We start from the raw sequence: 19,676 nt of genomic DNA, 5'->3' as shown, positions 1-19,676 counted from the left end.
ATTCATCCTAGAATAGTTCCCGTGCTCTTACAACCTGACTTACATACACACATCAATCGATAGTAGCCCTAATCGGGGGTTAAGGTGGTTGCCCCAGACCGTCTGCAATATTGGTGAACGAATACCTATTATTGCGTTATGACTTTCAAAGATGCTCGCGAGATGAATAAGCGCATTTCGAAAGAGACTTCAGGAAGAAGAGGGAAAAGCCCTCACTTTCTTCTATTTTCATGACCCTGTCCTGTAACCCCACTGCAGTTGGGGGCGTAGTAGAGTTCGTCTAGGTATCTGCATGCACAGTTGAAATGTAGGCCGCGCCACCAACTCCTCTGAACGCCCCGAATATATACAATCCAAGATAACAAAAGAAGCTGCGTGTTCTGGCTGTCTACTCGTCCAGAGCAGACTTCGCCTTGGCCTTTGCGCCGCGCAGCTTGGCCTTCCGCTCGGCGATCTGCTTGTCGAGCTTGTCATCGTTGCTCTCGGGGAGGTTTGCCCGCTTGGCCTTCTTGGCCTCGGGCTCCTCCTCCTCCGCAGAGCCGGCAGTCTTGCGCTTCTTGCCGATATTGGCCTGCTCCTTCTTGGCCTCGATGGCCTTGGCCTGCTCGGAGCCGTTCGCGATCACATCGGTCTCGGCGTCCACCCACAGCTCGGCAGACTGCCAAATTGGCAGGGCCACGGTCTGGGGTCCCTTGACAAAGATGGCCTTGATGCCGTTCTTCTTCTTGGGCACGTACTTGGTGGCTATCTCGCCGGCCACCTTCACGATATTCTCAGACAGCGCCTGGGGCCCCAGGCTGGCGATGCCAACCTTGACGGCCGTGTTGGTGGAGGGCGACAGGTGCACGAGGGCGCAGCCGAGGGCCTTCTCGATCTCGGCGGCGACCTCCTTGGCGGATCTGCAGTTGATGTTGTCCGGGTCCGCCGCAGCAGCAGCAGCAGCGGCCGACTTCTTACTCCGCGGGGCTTTTGCCTCGCCGTCGCGCTGTTGCTTCTTTTTCGACAAGACGACAGGGATGGGCCTCTTGGCGGTGGTCTTGTAGAAGCTCTTGCCCAGGGCCTTGGGCAGGCGGTTGATGATGCGGTCGTCGCCGAGGAAGATGTCGTGCTCGGAGGCGAGCTTGCGCTGGGCCTCGTACTGCCTGAACTTGGCGGTCAGGTGCTTGAGGTCGACGACGCGGGTGATGCGCGCCCGCAGGTGGTCGGGGAAGTCATCCGAGGCGACGAGGTTCTTGTAGTGGCGCTGGGGCTCCGGCACGATCAGGCAGATGGTGGCCTCCTGGTCGGCGTCGGCATCGCGCAGGGGGTGCGGGAGGGCGATCTTGGCGGGCTGCAGCTTCTTGGTGTCGTGGATGTGGCGCTTGGTGGTGATGGTCAGCCAGATGGGCGTCTCGGCGGCCGAGGGTGCGTCCTCCTCGTTGTCGGCGACGTCGAGAATGTTCTTCTTGGTTGCGTTGGCGGCAGTCTCGGCTGCGGTTTTCTGGATGTGTGCCAGGAGAGCCTTGGAGGCTTTGAGAGCCTGTTTTGGGAGGAGGGAATGAAGCGTTTTCTTTGTCAGTCTCGTGTTCAAATAGAGGTTTTCCCATGGAAAAAAGACATCATGGTTATTTTGTCTGGTTGGGATGGATTTACCTGATCAGGGTCGACCTCGAATTGAGGCGCCTTATCGTTCTGCTTCACGACTGTTTTCGTGGGAGCCATGGTTGAGATCTTGTTTGTTGAGAAAGTGTAGAGGAATGGGTAGAACTTTCTCAAACTGGCTGCAATGGCGATGTGCATTGAATTGAGGTTAGAATTGGACTACAGCGAGCAAGGGTTGTCTCGAAATTTTTCTTATCTTATCGCTCAGACCCTTGTCTGAGTGATTGAGGTCAAGCACTATTACTGCTTGTGAACTGGAGGGCAGAGCTCAACTGCCCCTCACTCAATTCGCACCCCCAATTTCTGTACTTTTCACATGTACAGCAGGAACATGAGCATGGGTACCTTCTACTCAGAGATGGCAATATTCTTTGTGAGATTCCATTTAATATGAGCTATCCCCTTGATCCTCTATCTATCAAGCGATTTGACTCTATTTCTGGATATGTCTAGCTCTCATCTAGGTCTGGTCCGTCTACTCTATCCGGGTTATGATAAGCAGCATGAAAAGAAAAATCAACAACAACCTGGCCATCTATAAAATCCGTCTGACTTTAGTTGGCGGCCTCCTTAACGCTGATCTTTCCAGAGACAACGTCCTTGACAACAGAGAGGATGTCCGAGAAGTCCTCAAACGTCGTAAAGGGCACCTTCTCCTTCTCACAGTACGTAACAAGATCTCTGCCTGCCTTGGCAAACATGAGGTCCGTCTCCTTGGCCGCCGACAGATCCGACACTCCATCGCCGGCGTAGAACAGATATGGCCTCTGGTCCTCGGGCAGCTGTGAGTATTTTCGAATCTCGAGGGACTTGTCATGCCCAAAGCCGCTGTTTTGCATCGTCAGTATAGGTTTTCTCGCTTCTTAACGAAGGGGGGGAGGTTCAGGTTTAGATGCCAGGAAGGAGTAAGGGGAGTTATAGAGCAAGGGCGGTAGTACTCACCTGTCATCATGGAACTCGATCTGCCACCCTCTCTCCTCGTTGATGTCCTTCCCAGGCCGGGCCTTGACGTTGTTGCTCACGATCTGCAGCTCGCTGGCGTCCTTCTCGCCCAGCAGGTGGCCCAGCAGGGCGCGGATAATGGGCTCCATACCGCCGCTCAAGACGACGATGGGGATGTTGTTTTGCTTGGCATAGGCATGGAACTCCTTGAAGTAAGGGTCGAGCTGGATGTTCTTGAGGAGCAGCTGGATGCACTGGTCGTAAGGGGTGCTTATGCTCTCCATCATCTCCAGGAACGAGTCCCGGAAATCCCTCTTGCCAAACAGGACGTCCTGGTTGCCCTTCTTCCTCAGCTCGGTCCCGAAGCCGAGATTGTCCGTTATGAAATCATTGCTGTCCTGGAGGGTGATGGTGCCGTCAAAATCGGTGAAGAAGATGTGCGTGGGGTTGGTCTTGAGCGCTGGAAGCGCAGTCGACGCTGTGGCACTCATCTTGCTGATGTGCTGGAGTGTATTAAACTATAATAGATAGATTTTCTAAGGCAATTTAGGGCGAGAAAGGGGGGTGGCGTTTTGTGTGTCTGTCATAGAGAGAGAGAAGAAAACTTGACGCCGGTACGGTCCTTCAAGGAAAAGTAGATAATGATGACACGGACAAGAGCCGTTGTTGAATGAAAAGATCAAGAATGCAAGGCTCTCCCCGGGGGCGTCTCCCGCAAACCCGGGCAGAAACTCCTTGTTAACCCCCGACATGACCCAACCAAGACGCGCTCCACAGCACGTTTCGGGCGCCTGGCTCGGCGGCTTGACGTGCGTCATTTCAGCGGTCGAAACTCCTCGCAAAATTCCTCGGCGCTAACTGGGCAAACCCTTTGGTGAAGAAATTCAGGGTCCTACAGTGGGCGAGAGACGCAAACCCACCGCCATCGGAGGGAGTAATCTGTATGATGCACCATCCCGAACCCTGACCCAAAAGACCGAGAAAAAGAAGAGCAAGACAGGCAATGTCGTCAGAATATATCTACCAAGGTCTTTTTTCTTCTTATTTTTTTTATTTTATTTTTATTTTTATGTTCGTTTCTTGTTGTTTTTCTTCCAGGCCCCTCTACAGCCTTCCTCCTGACCATCGACCATTTCAGCCACCAAATGTACCACACGAGACTCGTGGACTGTCTTCCGTGCCTGAGTTGCAGCAGATACTTCCGTCGGTCCAGTTGACCCCTATAAAATCATCTACATGCCACCATGGTCAGAGACAGAAAGTTTTTGGGGGGGGGGGGAGGGGGTTGGTATAGGGGAAAAAAACAATGGGCAATGACTTCTACTCACTCAGACTGCACGAAACGTTGACTCCCTCACATATACAGGCATAGTAGTATGCATCCGTGCCTACGCAACTGCTACAATGAGACCGATATCCACCACTACATCATCCCCAACAGCATCACCACTTCAAGTCAGTCTGGAGCCATAATCAACCACACAGACACACATTGTACCGAAAATTGTACCATTGAAAAAAATCTTATAAGGTACCACTGCAACTCACCCTTGATTCCCTACAAGATTCTGCCCGTCAAAGGACAGGCAGTTATCAAGGCTAAGGAAAGACTCTGGCGGGAACGGCCTGTGGGTGATGTTGAAGGCGCAGTCCGAGCCGGTCGCTGTGGTGTAGTCCGCGCTGTATCCAGTCTCTGCGCAGTCGTGGGCGTAGTTTGAGAAGTTCTGTGCGGTGGTGGTGCTCAGGAGAAGTGATGTTATGGGGACGAGGACTGGAAGGCGCATTGTAGGCTGTTGTGTGTGTAAGTACTTAGGTGCTTGTCTTGTGAAATTTGTACCAAACCACGTCTTGGAAATGCCTGCTGCAATGGATGGCGAGATCAAGTCCAAGAGAAACAGTCCTATTCTATGTAGTTGATAGATCAACGCCTGTCTCCCTTTCCCTCTTATATAGCATTACGCAGCCCAACCTCGTATGCGGCTGTGCTTCGAAGGCTGGTGATTCACCAAATTCGCCTTGACTGACCAACATCTAGTGATACAGCATTGCGGGTGTTACGATGAGAAGCAGCTTGGAGACGCTAGTACTATTTATGAGGCCAAATGGAGACAAGAGGAGAGATTACTTGACTGTGTGGGTGCGCATACATTTCAAATGAGTTGAGTGTTCTAGGTCAAAAATCGTCACCAGTCCATACTAACTGAAGAATACTTCTCCTTAGGTCATACAAGCGCGAGCAAAGTAGTAGAATTTCATTTTTGAAAACTTTATACATCTGCCTTCGAGGCAAAGAAGGACAACTCTGGAAACATCCCCGGGTATCCAACAAACATGTTTCTTTCCCCAAGTATAGGCCACGAGGGCAAGGAGCGACGAGAAGAGAAGGCAATAATCGTGCAATCATAACAACAGAATTCAACTGCTGCAGTCGGTAGAGCAGGCAGTATCCGGGCAATATCCAAGCTGACACGTATAGGCACAGAGCGTATCGTAGATAGCATCCTCTCCCGAGAGGGCACACCCGGTGGTCGCGACGCCAGCCTCGTAGGTCACCACAGTGCCGGTCGATGTACAAACACAGGTGTCGGTGGGGCAGAACCCAGCAGCACAGGCAAAGGTGCACAGGCCCAGCAGATTGAGTGACACGCCATCGGCAACGGTACCGGCGTTACAGTCGGGAGTGCTAGATGCGGTCGAGGAGGCAGAGGACTGCGTCTGAGAGGCTGCCGCGGCTGAGGATTGTGCCTGTGATGCGGTAGCAGAGGATTGGGTCTGCGAAGCGGCAGACGCGCCTGCAGTGACCTGTGAGCTCGAAACTGCCGCAGTCGTCTGTGTGGCAGCTGTAGCGGTCGGTTGGCCTCCACCAGTGACACTCGCAACCGAACTTCCCGCGCCAGTCGTCGATGCTGCGACGGCGGTTGGGGTGCCCAGCGATGGAGTGGCAAGGCACGTAGTCACGGACAATCCAGTCAAGAATGAGGCCAAGCCGTCGGCACCCAGAGGATCTGAGTCCTCGGCGGGCAATGTTCCCACATAGGTATTGAAATTGTAAATTCCGCAAATACCTATACATAACGGGAGTCAGCCAACGATATATAGATACATCGGGGCAGAAACGTATCCTTCGGATTGCAATTGTTAAGGCCACTTACAGGAATCTTGAATGTCTTTCAGGCTTGTACCACTCAAGACGGTCTTGGAGTCTCGGGTCAAGGAGAAAGTCTGCTGTCCGACGCCCATGGGCATTCGAAAAGCGTTGGCCCCAGCTTTGGCATCAAAGGTCTGGGTGGTATCGCCAGAGGTGACGCTCAGGGTACCATCAGCAGTCAGGAGTGTGACGACGAAGACGGCGTCCTCGAGATCTTCATAGCCATTTGGCTTGCCGTTGAAGTAGTTCCCACTGCTGTTGTCCGCGGCCCCCATCGTATTATCCGTCGAGTCGCAGTCCACGGTGCTCGGGGTTGGTCGGTACCAGTAGACGATCTGGTCTTCGGTGATGTATGAGTCGACCGCTGCTGCTCCTGCCTTGTAGGCTGAGATAAAGGGCTTGGCAAGTGTCCGGAAGCCATCATGAGGCATGTCGTTAACCCACTTGGACGCCCCGTCGTCATAATGCATGGACGAGAGCGGTCCGATGTAGTGGCTCTCACCATAGTCGTTCCATGTGATCATTTCTACATAGTGGGGGCTGAGGGTCAGGATCTCGGTCCAGCGAGTGAACCACAGCAGATCACTTGGGAAGACAAAGTTCTTAGAATAGGTGACCTCGGGGCCGTAGTGGGTGCTGAACCATGGCGAGATGGGGGCAATGTACGGCATGGTGGACAACCAGGATTTGTACGTGTCATCGCCGTCGACGACAGTGATGTTGGTCCCGCCCGCGACCGGCGCTTTGTTGTCTCCGTTGTTGTTCCATCCCATCCAGTTCAGCGCACCATCGATGCTGGCACTGGGGTCGGTGGTCTCGGAAGGGTGGAAGTTGGGGGCGAAGAAAATATCAGCCCCAACAGCGCTTCGCACGGCGGCGACGTCGAGACCATCGCCGGCAAAAGATGAGGCAAAGATTTTTCCGTCCACCATGAGCTGCGCCGTCTCGGCCCCATACTTGGCGATCATATCACCAATCTCGGCCGCATCGGTAGACGGGTCCCACCAGTTGAAGTCAAAGGAGATAAACACGGACATGCCGTTGTTGGCCGCCGATTCGTACGCATACCCAAGCTGCGTGTCGGTGAAATCATCTGTGCCTATGTTCAGGGCGAAAGCATCTATGCCTAGGTCTTTGGCTATCTGCATGTCCGAGTCCCAGTCTGCCGCGCTGGTTCGGTCTGAGATGATACCCACCATGAAATGGCAGAAAACGAGCTTGTCGGACGAAGTTGTGGTGTTTTGGCGCCGGTCAAGGAGTGGAGGGGACGAGCCAGCGTCCAAGAGAAGAGAAGGGGCGGCGCTGACGAGCGAGGCTGCCAGCAGACATGTTGAAGAAAAGGAATGGAAGCCAACCATGTTGGCGGTTGTTGAGAGAAGAATCTAAGGAAGGACAATGAAGGAGAAGTCTGGAGTGCCTGAACTCACCATCGTGGGCTCTTCTTGTGCGTGGACCCCATGACACTTTTTAATGTGTTTGCTTGTGTTTGGGAAGGGGGCTTGCCGGTGAAAGAAGTAACTTTTGACCGCGGCAAAATAAAGCAGCCCATACCGCCTGGTGGCGCCTATCTCCTGCCTCATCCTCGTCCGTCGTGAAGGAAGGAGGCGCAAAGGGATCTTGGTGTAAGTACGTACCACGACCTCAGACCCACATGGCCCCCAACCAATGGCCTAGTTCGACACCCAATCGACACCCGGACTTGAAACGCAAGTCCTTCTCAAGGTGGACCGAGACTCGAGCCAAAGCGGTAAACTATGGGATTCGTGGCGTCCATACTTTGGAATGTGTCAAAGCGAGGTAAAATACATATCTTTGGTCAGTCTACACCTCGAATGTGCATGCCCACCTCATTCAGGCCTCGACATTTCTGAATCCAAGTTTCTCTGCAGCTAGCCCCCATGTTACTTTCCTGCGCCGGCGAAACATTCTAACCGATGATACACACGATATATACATATATATAGAAAGAAAGACGTAGGATAGAATAGCTTCATGCAAACAAACAAATGTTTATCAGGACTCACAAGAGGCTAGACCTTGAAACGTTGTTTGGAGTGTACTTGTGGTGGGTGTAGTGGGGTGGAGAGGATCGCCAACGTGCTGTCCCCACAGAGGGCCTGGACACTGGGCAGCATCGGGAAAGATCAACGACGGGTGATGCGGTATTGTACGGGATCTTCTGCACGTCAGATCGCCCTGCATTACGCACGCAAGGGGGCAGATTGTCATTTGATTACCTGAAAGGTAAGAGACGATCGCTGCAGTTCAAAGCGCGCAGAGCACAATAACTGATGCGTTCTCCGTGCACTTCCCCTGATTGACTCATGCAGTCGTCATACCGTTAGATGGACAGAAAAGATAACCTCAAGTCATTGCCCTGCGGGGCTAATCTACCCCCCGCGCGTGCGGTCTCATGTAAGCATTTTGAAAAGTGGGCTAAAAACTGACTTATAAGGGTTACAGGGATTCACCTGCAACCTCGTAAGTCCTGTACAGCTTCTTGTAATTACAACGCATGCCTGCGCGGGTGAGACCTTTTCAAACACCCAAATTTGGACATCAATGACTCCTTAGACAAGTAAGTACTAAATAGACAACACCCACCGAAATCAGAATGGCTTCCAATATACTACTATATTACACAATCTAGGAGTAAAATTGTCTTGGGGGTACTTTACTCTATTTTTGATTGCATTAATGTAGACGTTGGTGTAGCCAACGGAATCCTCTTGAGATGCCGGTGCCTACGAGTAATATGCCTACTAGGGTCTCAGTTTGACCCCTTTTGGTCTGCTATCTGGGCAAAAGGCCCTCACGAAGCACATTGTGGCAAAGCTGCGAAGGGGGCTTTTCTAGGCATGTTTCTAAACGTTTAGCTCCTAGAGGAATGCCGATCCTATGGAAAAAAAGTAAGGGTGGAAAACTATGCAAACAGAATTTATTGCCCGATCCAAGTTGGGGTACTAAGCAAACTGATCGATGGGATCGATGGCAGGATGTGTAAGTGGACAAAGTAATTAGACTCGGACTTCGAGACTGATGAAGATAACGAAAAGCGTGAGCTGGAGTTCAAGAGCGTGTGAATTCATACTTAGGTGTTTGTTGGCGTGCAGATCTTCTTTGAAGTAATAAGTCTACTGTCTATCTGCAAGGGCCTCCTTCATATTGAATAGAAAATTCCAAGTGCAAGAGAGGCCTCGTCTCTCATGCCTGCCTGCTTTTGGTTCTTGATAACCCAGATCTAACCCTTCTTCACTTGGATCTGGGTGGCACACTTGATCTTGGTGCCGTTGGCGCCGTTACCATTGTGAGAACCAGGCAGTTTCCGTTGAACTTGACGCTATAGATACTGTAATCTCTAGAGTGAGCTTCATGACTGCCAGAAAAGAAAAGGAGAAATTAGCGTCCTAGGTGAAAGGCTTCACTCACGATAATAGAACAAGAAAGTAAGGTACACACCAGCATTGAATGACCTGAGGCTTCGCGTCGCGATCCTTGTCAAGGGCGGTCTGACTGTCGACGTTGAAGACCGCATAAAGGCCAGGGGTTTCAGCCCAGGCAGTGGCATTGGTGAGGTCGAAGTCAGACATGGTTGAGTAGGGTTCGAGTTGTGAGTATAGGTGTTTGATGTATCCGCGTCTCGATAAAGTGTTTGTTGAGGCGCGCTGGACAGCTCTTGAGGATCTAGAGGGATGCATCACCTGCTTTATATAATTTTCATGAAGCAAGAATATGAGCAGCTGGCCAAGCGATCTGCAATCGTTCATGATTAAAAGGTGCTCTCCAGGGAGTTTCGTTCAGAGACAAGCTGGGGGGAGAGAAAAAGACAAGAGCTTCCTTGCATTCGCAGCTCAGACGCTTTCGGCGGGCTAAAAACTTGTTTGTACGCACGATCACTGCTCGAATATTGAAACCTGGGTTGTTCTAGCATATCGTCTATGTATGGATGTATGGTTGTCTGAGGTCGTGGCTGGACCATGTACTGCAAATGACTGAACGTCAACGTTGAAGCGGTCCTGGTCTGGAAGGAAGGCTAAGGAGGCCAGAGCCACACCACGTCCACTCACGCACACAAAGCGAGAACGTGTGTATGATAAGACTCAGCAAACTCTGACCGTTTGAACTGATCGTTCCGTGATGTATACTTCTCATTGGTCCAGCGATGTCACGACCTGCTATGGAATTCGACAACGTTAACTCTCATCTGATTGCCCTATTTTAGAAGAGAGGTGATGATATAATCGTCAACAAATAGCGTCGTTATTCAAGAGTTTGTTAGTAACATAATTTTGTATTGTGTGGTGCTCTACTCTCAAGAAGAAAAGTGAACTGTTCTCTGCAGTGGTGTGCCACATTCGCAAATGTGCTTAGGTATTTCACGAGGCGAACAGATGACGGTCATGAGTGGCCAACACTATTTTCAGCCTCTTCCCAAATGGGCCCATGAATATTGACGTGTTTCTGCCTCCATATGCTTAAATTATGCTCGGGAAATCTGGCGAGGTTGTTATTTGCTTTGGTCTCGGATGCTCAGCCTCGTGCTTCGATTCAGGTCTCCTAGAGGACAGCTCCAGCTGAATTTGATAATGATATCGTACTTCACAGATCTTCTACAACATCAAAGAGCTGTGAGCTGAGATATGTTGTAGATTTTGGATTCCTCATAGTCGAAATAAGAGCTTTGCACTCGTAGCGAATCTTCTGCCACAATTCAGCGGCTTCCAACCTCAGTCCCGAGCCCTACGCAGACGCTGCAGGCGAGATATTGATGCCACTAGCACCTCCAACAGACGTGGATCCATCCGAGCCCTGTGTTGAGACCAAGGTCAGCATGTGCTTGTTTCATCCGATAGCCATTGGTACGCTTGGTGCAGGTGCCCGCTTCAATAGAGTCAGACTGCTCACCTTCGTGATGCCCAGGTCTCCTCCCAAATTCTGCGCGTTACCATTGGAGTCTAGGGTGATGCCCGCATCCTCAGAGAACTGATCAGACTCCGCAACGGCTTTGGGCTGACCTGCTTCGGCCGCCTGTGCAGTTTCTGCCGTGCCAGCTCCCGTCGCTCCTTCAGCTGCAACAGTTGGGGAGGCAGCCTCGCCTTGTCCTGGACTTGTCTGAGCCGTACCAGCTGTAGCCGCGTCAGCGGTGCCTGTTTGATTCTTTGCGGCTCCCTGAGCCGCTGCAAGGAAGCCATCGAGAGCTGAATTCTGAGTGTTTGCGTTTGCGTTTGCATTGGCGTTGCCTCCTCCGTCTCCACCGAGAGTCAGCCCATTAGGCAGTGTCAAGCTGGAGCCTCCTCCGCCTCCGGTATTTGTGCTGTTGGATTGACCAGCAGCTGTGGTGCCAGTAGCGGCTGCTGCTCCCCCTGGCTGACCGCCGTTGTCCCCACTACCCAGAGTCAGTCCTCCTATAGTGAGGTCCCCTCGTTCTTTGACCGTCGGAGACTTCCATTTGATGTGGGTCGCTACTTGTCCAGTGTAGCCGCCCTAGAGGAGAGAAGTCAGAAGTGAGATGTCGAAGGCGGCTATGCGAGGGGAGATGTGGCGGGTGATTCGATACTTACCGAGAAGGCGAGGCCCGCCTCGCTGAAAGCCAAGACGGCTGCAAGAATGCAAGGAAATTGCATCGTGACCAAAGAATGGGAGAAAAGAGAAAGGAATCGATCCGTTCGACGGATGGAATTGGAGTGATGGGTGGTGACCAGAGCGCTGCTCGGCCAGAAGGGAATGCAAACTGAAAGGGTGAAAAAGAAACTTACAGAAAGAGCAAGTTATGGATAAATGGAATGGGATCATTAATCCCTAGTATTAAACCAAAGCACGGCCATTCTTGCCTTCAATCATTCGGCCAACTGTAGCAAGGCGTGACATGATGAACTGAGGTCCTGCAAACCAGTTTCCGAACACATTTGAGACACTCGGGCTTGGAAGATGTTGAGTAGGAAAAGATCGCTGGATGAGCCAGAAATAGAGACTACTGCTTCCTAAACTACATAATTATGAGATGACGTCCCGAAAAGGCAAACTTGAAGGTCCAGAAACATGGCCGAGTATCTTGGCATCAGTGTCATGTCACGAACGGCCCCGGTTTAGGAGTCTCAGACACACTTGGCATGTATGAGCATCCGGGTTGAGGATGATCTCGAAAAATAACTGCACAGAATCTCTTGGAATAATAAATATAACTTAAATTACTGAAGATCTGCAAGACTGAGTTGGGTTAGTTAGTTCCTTGGGAGCACTGGCTTTTGCCATCTCAATAAGCATAACTATGCCAACTTGGTGACGTTCATCGCTTCCACCCAAGGCTTCCAATAATCCTCAATACCAGCTGGGAAATGCCAACCTGACCAGTTATAACTCGTCAAGCCCCAAGTGTCCTCAAGTCCCTGCTGGCCCGAGCGAATCCGATAGCTGCCGGCGAGGCTCCACATAGCCCAGCTGACGCCGTTCTTCTCGGTGTAATTTTTGAGACAGCTCTGTAGGGTGTCGTTGTACATGGTCGGGTCTTGGTTGTGCCCAAACTCTGTCAGGATGACAGGTGTGATTCGCTGTGCGGGGGAACAGTCGTTGGTGATGTTGCAGGCGGCAGGAGGATCGATCCCGAGGGCATTGAATCCGTTCCTGTACAGGCCAGCCTCGATGATGGGGCAAGTGCCGGTGTCCACATCCTCGCTGGATGAGTACAGATGCAGCTCCCAGACTAACTTGTCCGCCCAGGCGTGGCTGTCTAGGTCAAAGTAGACAGGGTCCCGCCGGTATGCGTCGACGATCGCCGTGCACTTGTAGCAAGGCGCTGTCAGGATATTCTTCTTTGTTGTCAGCGCCGAGAGATCCTCGTCGTATTGCATGCCTGACCAGGTAATCAAGATATCCGGGTTGGCCTGGTGGATGGCATCACAGCCCGCCGTCATGTTGCCGACCAGTGTCTGCCAGTTGTAGTAGAGATCCGTGTTGTTCCAGGATTCGCGCAGCTCATTGCGCAGGGACATGGAGACGATGTTTGGATGCTGTTTGGCCCATGTCGCAACGTAAGAGAGGCCCCTCAGCCAGTTTGTAGTGTTGAATGTCAGGTCGTCGAACCATGCATTGCCGTCGACGTGCGAGCAACACCACTCTGCTTTCCCCACGTGAACGTCTGGATGGACGAAGACGCCCTTCTCAGCAGCGATTCTTGCGATATCGGACCAGATCTCAAACCGTGTTGTCTCGCGCGTCCAGGTCGGGTTGTTGGCCATGATCTCGTTTATGATCCTCGTGCCGTTGACATAACCTAGTGCCTGGATCATGGCCACTTCTAGAGGCACGTCTTCACCATCCCGCTCATATATCTGGTCAACCATCTCGATGGCGTAGCCCCTGCAGGTCAGATCAGCCTCTCACCCCCCCTCCGTGATAAATTCCATGAATATGACTTGATGATTTAGTCTTACATCCGCATGAAGTTGAACCCGACACTGGCTACATTGTCAATGATTTGTTCAACTGAAACCCATTCAAGACCCTCCGGAATCATCGTCTCGAGATTGAGGGGCCAGTTGACTCCAGCCCAGGTAATGGTGTCGCCCCGGGTGTTGACGATATTCCTCCCTTCAGTACTGAAAGGGCCGTACGGCCAGACGGAGGAATTCCCAGTTCTGGACTCTATTACATGTTTGTCGGCAGTAGACCACCGCGGTTCTGAAGGCGCCTGTGGTATTTTGACATACTGAGCTGAAGCTGCTGCTGCTGCTGTTGCCAGGAGTACCGGGCACAGCAGCATTATTGCCGTCGGCCTCATCTTGAACGTGAAAGGTTGCTTAGAAAGGAGCGTGAACATGTTATGGAGATGGCAAGGCAGGATAACTGAAGGGTACTACGTGCATCATGGCATGCAGACAAGTGCCTATTTGTATCGGCGGCTACCATCATTAGGGTTCGTGAGCCTCAATATCCCACGCGGTGATGATCAGCGCTGAGAACCTGGCTCGAGCGGTCGCGAGTGGTGCGGAATTAGCTGGTGGGAAGACTTAATTAACCATTAATCCATACCGCATCGCTCACCTAGATCCGCGCCGGGTCAAGACTGACCGAGAAGGTGGATAAGTATTTCTGCACGCCAAGAAACCTGGCTAGAAATCGAGCCAGCATTTCCAAGGTGAGTAGAAATTATCCAAACGACGAACTGCCGTGCTGTAGCTAGGTGGATAATTTGGTTGAAGTTTCCAATAAGATTCAAGGTCGTCGCCACTACGGGCCGCTGGCGTAGGTACTACGATGCCTTCATGGAACCATGGCGATGCAAATGTCATTTCGTTCTCCTAGAGTCAGCCGCTAAAGTAAAGCCGCGTTGTTCTTGGAGCGCCGCCCACGCTACGCTGCCTCAGTGGTAGCTTGATCACTACCAGCCTTCATTGTTTGCAAAATGACCACTGGGGTATGATCATCATCATGATCCATGATTTCATGTGCCTCGTAGCCAAATGAAACTTATTGCCGTAGACTATGACAAGTATGTCTCTAAGTCCAATTCTTCGGACCGCGGAGGTGGCACGGGCACGGTACAGGGTAAGTAGCCAGGTGACTCGAAGGGTCTCATGTCATTGCGTTGAAGAACATGATTTAAGACTGCAACAATATCAATTGATGCTGGTCCCTTTGTTGGCTGATGATCGCAATCCTGCCACGAGGTCTATAGTGCCACAACGGCGGCCTCCAAAGGTTCCCTCTGCGCCTCCCAAGCCAGCCAATCTGAGCGCGTGGTCGGTAAGAGCCCCATTGAGTTGACTTTCCATATTCCCACCGCCAGGGCAACGAATTGCATGGCGACGTAGGCCAGCTTGGCCTGCAGCATCTTGACCTTGTTCGTCTCCGTCTCGAAGCGCTCAAACGCCTGATTGGTAGCTATCAGTCCGGCAATCGGGTTCTTGAAAGCCATGAAGACCATCATGATGCTGAATATCTGTAACGAATTGCCGGTCATGTACATCATGATGGCGGTCATGGGCAAGCTCTTGATTGGGGCGAGGGCCACCTCCCAGGCCTTCTTCAGCTTCAGGGTATCCATCTCTTCCGGCGTAGCTTGCTTTCGCGGCTGGATCTTTGTGTCTTTCGAGGCATCTCGCTTCTGTCCAGGAATATTAGCTGAGTCTTCCAAGGGAAGTATAGGAGCTCTGCCGTGCGGACCTTGGAGCCTGAGGTCTGAGATGGAAAGCCTAGAGGGTCTGGAATACCGCCGGCCTTGGACTTGTATGGAGGGGGCGACTTGAGGTCAGAGACCCATTTGGGAGTCTCTGGGTGTGTCTTGAGCTCTGACATGCTTTCTGTCGTCGTGCAGAGGAAGAGGCAGGAGGGTGGTAAGATGTTAAAATGCGTGTGTGTCTAGAGGGCTCGTCTCGATGAGTTGACGTTGGAATTCCGGGAAAGTGTCGACAGTACCCTGGAGCGAGCTGATAGCTTGCTATCACTATTGCTGACAGTAATCCTTACTAGTGGGCCGCCCATGCCCACTAACGTACATATTGTAGTAACAAGAGTAGTACATAGTACATCATAGTAACTGTCGATCGCCTAGTGGGCCCCGCTAACACCGGAGACATCTTCAGGGGCTTGACGGACTTTAGTGATGAGGTGCGAGATTGAAGTCCAGACATCTTTTTTCGGTCGGTTCGGGCTCTGCTGTTATTTCGATCTCGACATTGACGACGTTGACCTTGCCGAAAAGCAAGCAGAATACCAATCCTGCACGGTGATTTCAACAACTCTCGACCGATACGAACAAACAAGAAGTTGGCGACGACATTGACTGGCCCTTTTCATCATAGGCGTACAGGCTGAGACATCCACAACCTTGGGGAGACCTTGGGGAGACACACCTCATCGAACGTCCTGGCGCAACAACTGCTGTTGTCCAGTTCACATTCCAACGCACCGTCTTTACACATCACATCGTATCGCTAGCCTTTCCAGCTGATCGACCAGCCCCAGCCACGAAACTCTGAGCCCGATCGAAACCCTCCCCCCCCCCCCTCCTCCCCGGGGAGCTGCTACAGCCGCAAGTTCTTTCCTACAAACGAAAGCAAGATAGGCGAGCCTGAAGCGGGAGTTCCAGAATAGCCGCGAAGCAGATTGAGAAGGGAGTGAGGGGTCCTGACAAGCCCTTGTCGCATTGTGTGGTGGACAAGGCCTAATTGGTTGAGGCGCATTGTCCTACAATTGTCGGGGTGTCGCTATCACCAATAGCAAGGCAGCACCAAATCTTGGGGGTGGTGTTTCTGTAGTAAAAAGCCATAAACTCGTGGAAAGGGGGGGCCCTGCTGGCTCATAGGGTTTACGCGACATCAACCTTAACGGCGGCGCGACCTGCAGCAGCCACACCTCCCGAGCCCATACCATATCCATCCACACCTCGAACATGGCAACCGTCCAGGGAGGAGGGGATTCAAAGCTGTTCGCTCGGGTAAGCTACATCCTACTCTTTTTACCCTCCAGCCTCCCCTCCCTATGTTCTTACACATGGCCTCTCCCGGCCCGCCACCTTTTTGATCACGTCTCGGCTACGAAGGGCATGTCTTAGACTCCCATTTCGCCGCCCGCTTATGTCCTGAGCGCAGCCATTCTTCCTCTTGTTCCGTGCCTACATTATTCCCCCCCCACTGGCTGCCTCGTGCCTGGGCCCTCGAAACTCTCACGGGTCTTTTAGGGCCCGTCAAGCAGGGGCGGATGCCAGCCCAAACCTCCCAACATCATGTATTTGGCATATCTCCCTCCGGGAGGCACGGCGCACAACAGTAACTCACGCATCAGACAACAGGGCAAGGTGGCAGAGCTGCGCCTCGAGTTGAACAGCGGCGGGAAAAAGGACAAGAACCACTCTGTCAAGAAGGTCGCCCTCAAGAAGATCGTCGCCAACATGACCATGAGCAACAACGATATGGTCGCCCTATTCCCCGACATCATCGGCTGCATGAACATACCGAGCCTGGAGATCAAGAAGATGTAAGAGCTAGGGAGTTCTTGAGGAGGCCGACAAGACGAGGCAGGGAAGGCTGACAGTGGCTGCGCTAGGTGCTTTCTGTTCTTGGTGAACTACGCGAGGATGAGGACAGAGATTGCCGTCAAGGCGATACCCGTGCTCGAACATGTGCGTACAAGCCCGGTGGACGACTGTGGGTCACGCGTGCCCGGCTGACGCTGTTGCAGGACATGGAAGATGCCAACCCCCTCGTTCGAGCGCTCGCCCTCCGCACAATGTCGTACATTCACGTTCGGGAGTTCGTCGCGGCAACGGTACCACTTGTGAAGCGGCTTTTGCAAGACCTTGACCCGTACGTGCGCAAGACGGCAGCATTCTGTGTTGCGAAGCTCTACGACCACGATAGGCACATGGTCGAGCGGTCCGACCTCATCGACAGGCTCAACTCGCTACTGAGGGATGACAACCCCACAGTTGTCGCAAGCGCCCTGGCAAGTTTGATGGATATATGGGAGAGGAGCGACGCCATCAAGCTCACCATCGACTACTCCAATGCGTCCAAGATGGTGGCCATCCTTCCCGACTGTTCGGAGTACGTCCCATGTCCCGCCCCAGATGAGTGTTGACGTTCCTTTTCCACTGACTCTGCAACAAACAGATGGGGTCAAACGTACATACTAGAAGCCCTCATGTCCTACGTGCCTCAGGAGACGGGGGAGGCACACTTACTGGCGGAGCGCATCTCGCCCCGGCTTTCTCACTCCAACTCCGCCGTGGTGTTAACCTGCATTCGTGTCATCCTTTACCTCATGAACTACATGGCCGAGGAGAAGCAGATTGCAGCACTCTGTCGGAAGCTCTCTCCGCCTCTGGTCACTCTGCTTGCCAAGGGACCCGAGGTGCAGTACCTTGCCCTGCGAAATGCGCTGCTCATGCTCCAGCGACGGCCTGACGTGCTGAGAAATGACATCCGCGTGTTTTTCTGCAAATACAACGACCCTATTTATGTCAAGGTCACCAAGCTGGAGTTGATCTTCATGCTCGCAAATGAAAACAACATCGACGAGGTGTTGACGGAACTGCGAGAATATGCGACAGAGATCGACGTGCACTTTGTGCGCAAGGCCGTTCGTGCCATCGGCAAGCTTGCCATCAAGATCGAGCCAGGTGCAAGGAGGTGTATCAACCTCCTTCTTGAACTCGTCGCCACCAAGGTGACATACATCGTACAGGAGGCGACGGTTGTCATTCGCAACATCTTCAGGAAATACCCCAACCAATACGAGTCCATCATCGGAACACTGTGCGAGCATCTGGACAGCCTGGACGAGCCCGAGGCCAAAGCTGCCATGGTCTGGGTCATTGGACAGTACGCAAGCCGCATCGAGAACAGCGATGTGTTGCTGGAAGACTTTCTGTTCTCCTTCTCTGAAGAGCCGGTAGAGGTGCAGCTGGCCCTGCTCACAGCTACCGTCAAACTCTTTATACAGAGACCGACCAAAGGACAAGAGCTGGTCCCCAAGGTCCTGAAGTGGGCCACGGAGGAGACCGACAACCCCGACCTGCGCGACCGCGCCTACATGTACTGGCGCCTCCTGTCCACCGACATGAACACCGCCAAGCAGGTCGTCATGGGCGAGAAACCTCCGATCACGGCTGAATCCGAACGACTCGACCCGCAGACCCTGGAGGAGATGTGCCTCAACGTAGGCACGCTCGCGACCGTCTACCTCAAGCCCGTACAGACCGTATTCCGCAACGCCCGCCCCCGGCGCCTGGTGGAGTCACCCGCGCTGCAGAGAAGCTACATTGTCGACGGCCAGGCCCCCATGGCCGGCTTCGATACGAACAAGACGCTCAGCCAGTTCGGCCAGGGTGGGCAGCCTACTGATGTGGACCCGCGCACGTTTGCGTCTGGTGCCGCGTCGAATAGCAACGGCAATCTCGCGCAGGCGGTCAATGATGCGGACGCATATTTTGCGGGGATTGGCAGCCAGCAAATGCAGGCAATGCGGATCCAGGATGCTGAAGGTGACGCTTTCGGTGGAGGGTCGGGCCACGAGGCTGGGTATGTGGTGAATCAATACGCGCCGCAGCAGGTATTCCAGCCTGCACAGGGTGTCGGATCTAACGGGGATCTGTTGATGTTTTGAAAAGGGGGAAGGGGAGAACATGGCCTTGAGGATTGAGGGCTGCGTGCGGTGTTGGCAGGGTGCAACTTTGCAAGCTAATGTATTTAAAGGAGAAGGAAAAGTGCGTGACAGAGTACGATACCTAGTAATTATATGTGAATCTAACGCATGGCTTGTCATGTTGACCAGCCTATTCTCCATTTTCTCTGGTTCTCTTCATACTATACTGGCGAGTATTGTTTGTCCGCCCATTGTCCAGCCATCTTCATATGGGTCCATTTAGGAAACGCAGATGAGAAGATTGCGATGGGCCGCTCTCGTCCATTCAGTCTGGAGCACCTATGGCCGATGATAAAAGGTATGATGATGGCCTCGATGATATTTCCGTCCGACTCGCATCATATCTACGGACGAACTCACCGCCTTGGGGGCCCTCCTAACTTCAGGAGGAGCACTCTCACAGTCACATCACAATACCTTTCCATTTTTTATATAATGGTTGGAAAATCAATTTTTATTGTACTGTCCTATGGAACAACTAACCCCAAAGAGAGGAGTCGCCCAATGACCAGGCGAAAGTTCAGGTGGGCATATCCTCATGCCTCCGAACAAACAAGCGCATATCGTAAAAAAACAACAACTCATTTCTGAGTATGTCAGTGGGAAAAAGAGGAACGAAAGAAGAAGAAACCGCCTCTCTCCAATTTTCCCTTTGATCCCCCAACGCCAGCCTACCGACATTGAGCCAGTTGCCATCTTGACCGGGTCCCTTGAAACGCCATTCCATGCTTCCAAACACCGAGAGAAAGAGAGGGAAAGAAACAGGATGCATAATGCAAAGAGACGACTAGGACAAAAAGGG

At 52.5% G+C, this 19,676-nt stretch overlaps 7 protein-coding genes across 7 annotated transcripts; 1 reads left to right on the top strand and 6 right to left on the bottom strand.

Moving 5' to 3' along the window:
* Positions 1-388: 388 nt before the first annotated feature.
* Positions 389-1,701, bottom strand: M406DRAFT_328619 (ribosomal protein L1; the record flags this gene model as incomplete). Its single annotated transcript, XM_040920348.1, has 2 exons — positions 389-1,519; positions 1,633-1,701. 2 exons carry the CDS (start codon positions 1,699-1,701, stop codon positions 389-391), a joined length of 1,200 nt encoding a protein of 399 aa, XP_040778509.1.
* A 313-nt stretch (positions 1,702-2,014) lies between these two features.
* On the bottom strand, positions 2,015-2,868 carry M406DRAFT_321615 (uncharacterized protein; the record flags this gene model as incomplete). Its single annotated transcript, XM_040919532.1, has 2 exons — positions 2,015-2,469; positions 2,584-2,868. Coding segments are annotated over 2 exons (559 nt in total), but the record flags the coding sequence as incomplete, so codon positions are not given.
* A 1,946-nt stretch (positions 2,869-4,814) lies between these two features.
* On the bottom strand, positions 4,815-7,089 carry M406DRAFT_288656 (glycoside hydrolase family 71 /Carbohydrate-binding module family 24; the record flags this gene model as incomplete). Its single annotated transcript, XM_040918809.1, has 3 exons — positions 4,815-5,292; positions 5,455-5,648; positions 5,736-7,089. The coding sequence occupies 3 exons, from the start codon at positions 7,087-7,089 to the stop codon at positions 4,999-5,001; spliced, it is 1,842 nt and encodes a 613-aa protein (XP_040778507.1). The 3' UTR covers positions 4,815-4,998.
* A 3,382-nt stretch (positions 7,090-10,471) lies between these two features.
* M406DRAFT_328616 (uncharacterized protein) lies at positions 10,472-11,355 on the bottom strand (the record flags this gene model as incomplete). Its single annotated transcript, XM_040920347.1, has 3 exons — positions 10,472-10,540; positions 10,637-11,215; positions 11,293-11,355. The coding sequence occupies 3 exons, from the start codon at positions 11,353-11,355 to the stop codon at positions 10,472-10,474; spliced, it is 711 nt and encodes a 236-aa protein (XP_040778506.1).
* Positions 11,356-11,997: 642 nt separating this feature from the next.
* On the bottom strand, positions 11,998-13,435 carry M406DRAFT_61409 (family 5 glycoside hydrolase; the record flags this gene model as incomplete). The annotated part of the gene is made up of 3 exons (XM_040924735.1): positions 11,998-13,087; positions 13,162-13,372; positions 13,402-13,435. The coding sequence occupies 3 exons, from the start codon at positions 13,433-13,435 to the stop codon at positions 11,998-12,000; spliced, it is 1,335 nt and encodes a 444-aa protein (XP_040778505.1).
* Positions 13,436-14,399: 964 nt separating this feature from the next.
* Positions 14,400-15,025, bottom strand: M406DRAFT_252494 (uncharacterized protein; the record flags this gene model as incomplete). The annotated part of the gene is made up of 2 exons (XM_040916849.1): positions 14,400-14,831; positions 14,894-15,025. 2 exons carry the CDS (start codon positions 15,023-15,025, stop codon positions 14,400-14,402), a joined length of 564 nt encoding a protein of 187 aa, XP_040778504.1.
* Positions 15,026-16,121: 1,096 nt separating this feature from the next.
* M406DRAFT_254812 (Adaptor protein complex beta subunit) lies at positions 16,122-18,835 on the top strand (the record flags this gene model as incomplete). The annotated part of the gene is made up of 5 exons (XM_040916985.1): positions 16,122-16,166; positions 16,521-16,705; positions 16,775-16,850; positions 16,910-17,274; positions 17,341-18,835. 5 exons carry the CDS (start codon positions 16,122-16,124, stop codon positions 18,833-18,835), a joined length of 2,166 nt encoding a protein of 721 aa, XP_040778503.1.
* Between the last annotated feature and the right edge of the window lie 841 nt (positions 18,836-19,676).

Source organism: Cryphonectria parasitica (assembly GCF_011745365.1).
Source record: "Cryphonectria parasitica EP155 unplaced genomic scaffold M406scaffold_3, whole genome shotgun sequence".
NCBI classification, from domain to species: domain Eukaryota; kingdom Fungi; phylum Ascomycota; class Sordariomycetes; order Diaporthales; family Cryphonectriaceae; genus Cryphonectria; species Cryphonectria parasitica.
The sequence above is the reverse complement of the archived record's forward strand: the minus strand, read 5'-3'. Positions and strand labels throughout refer to the sequence as shown.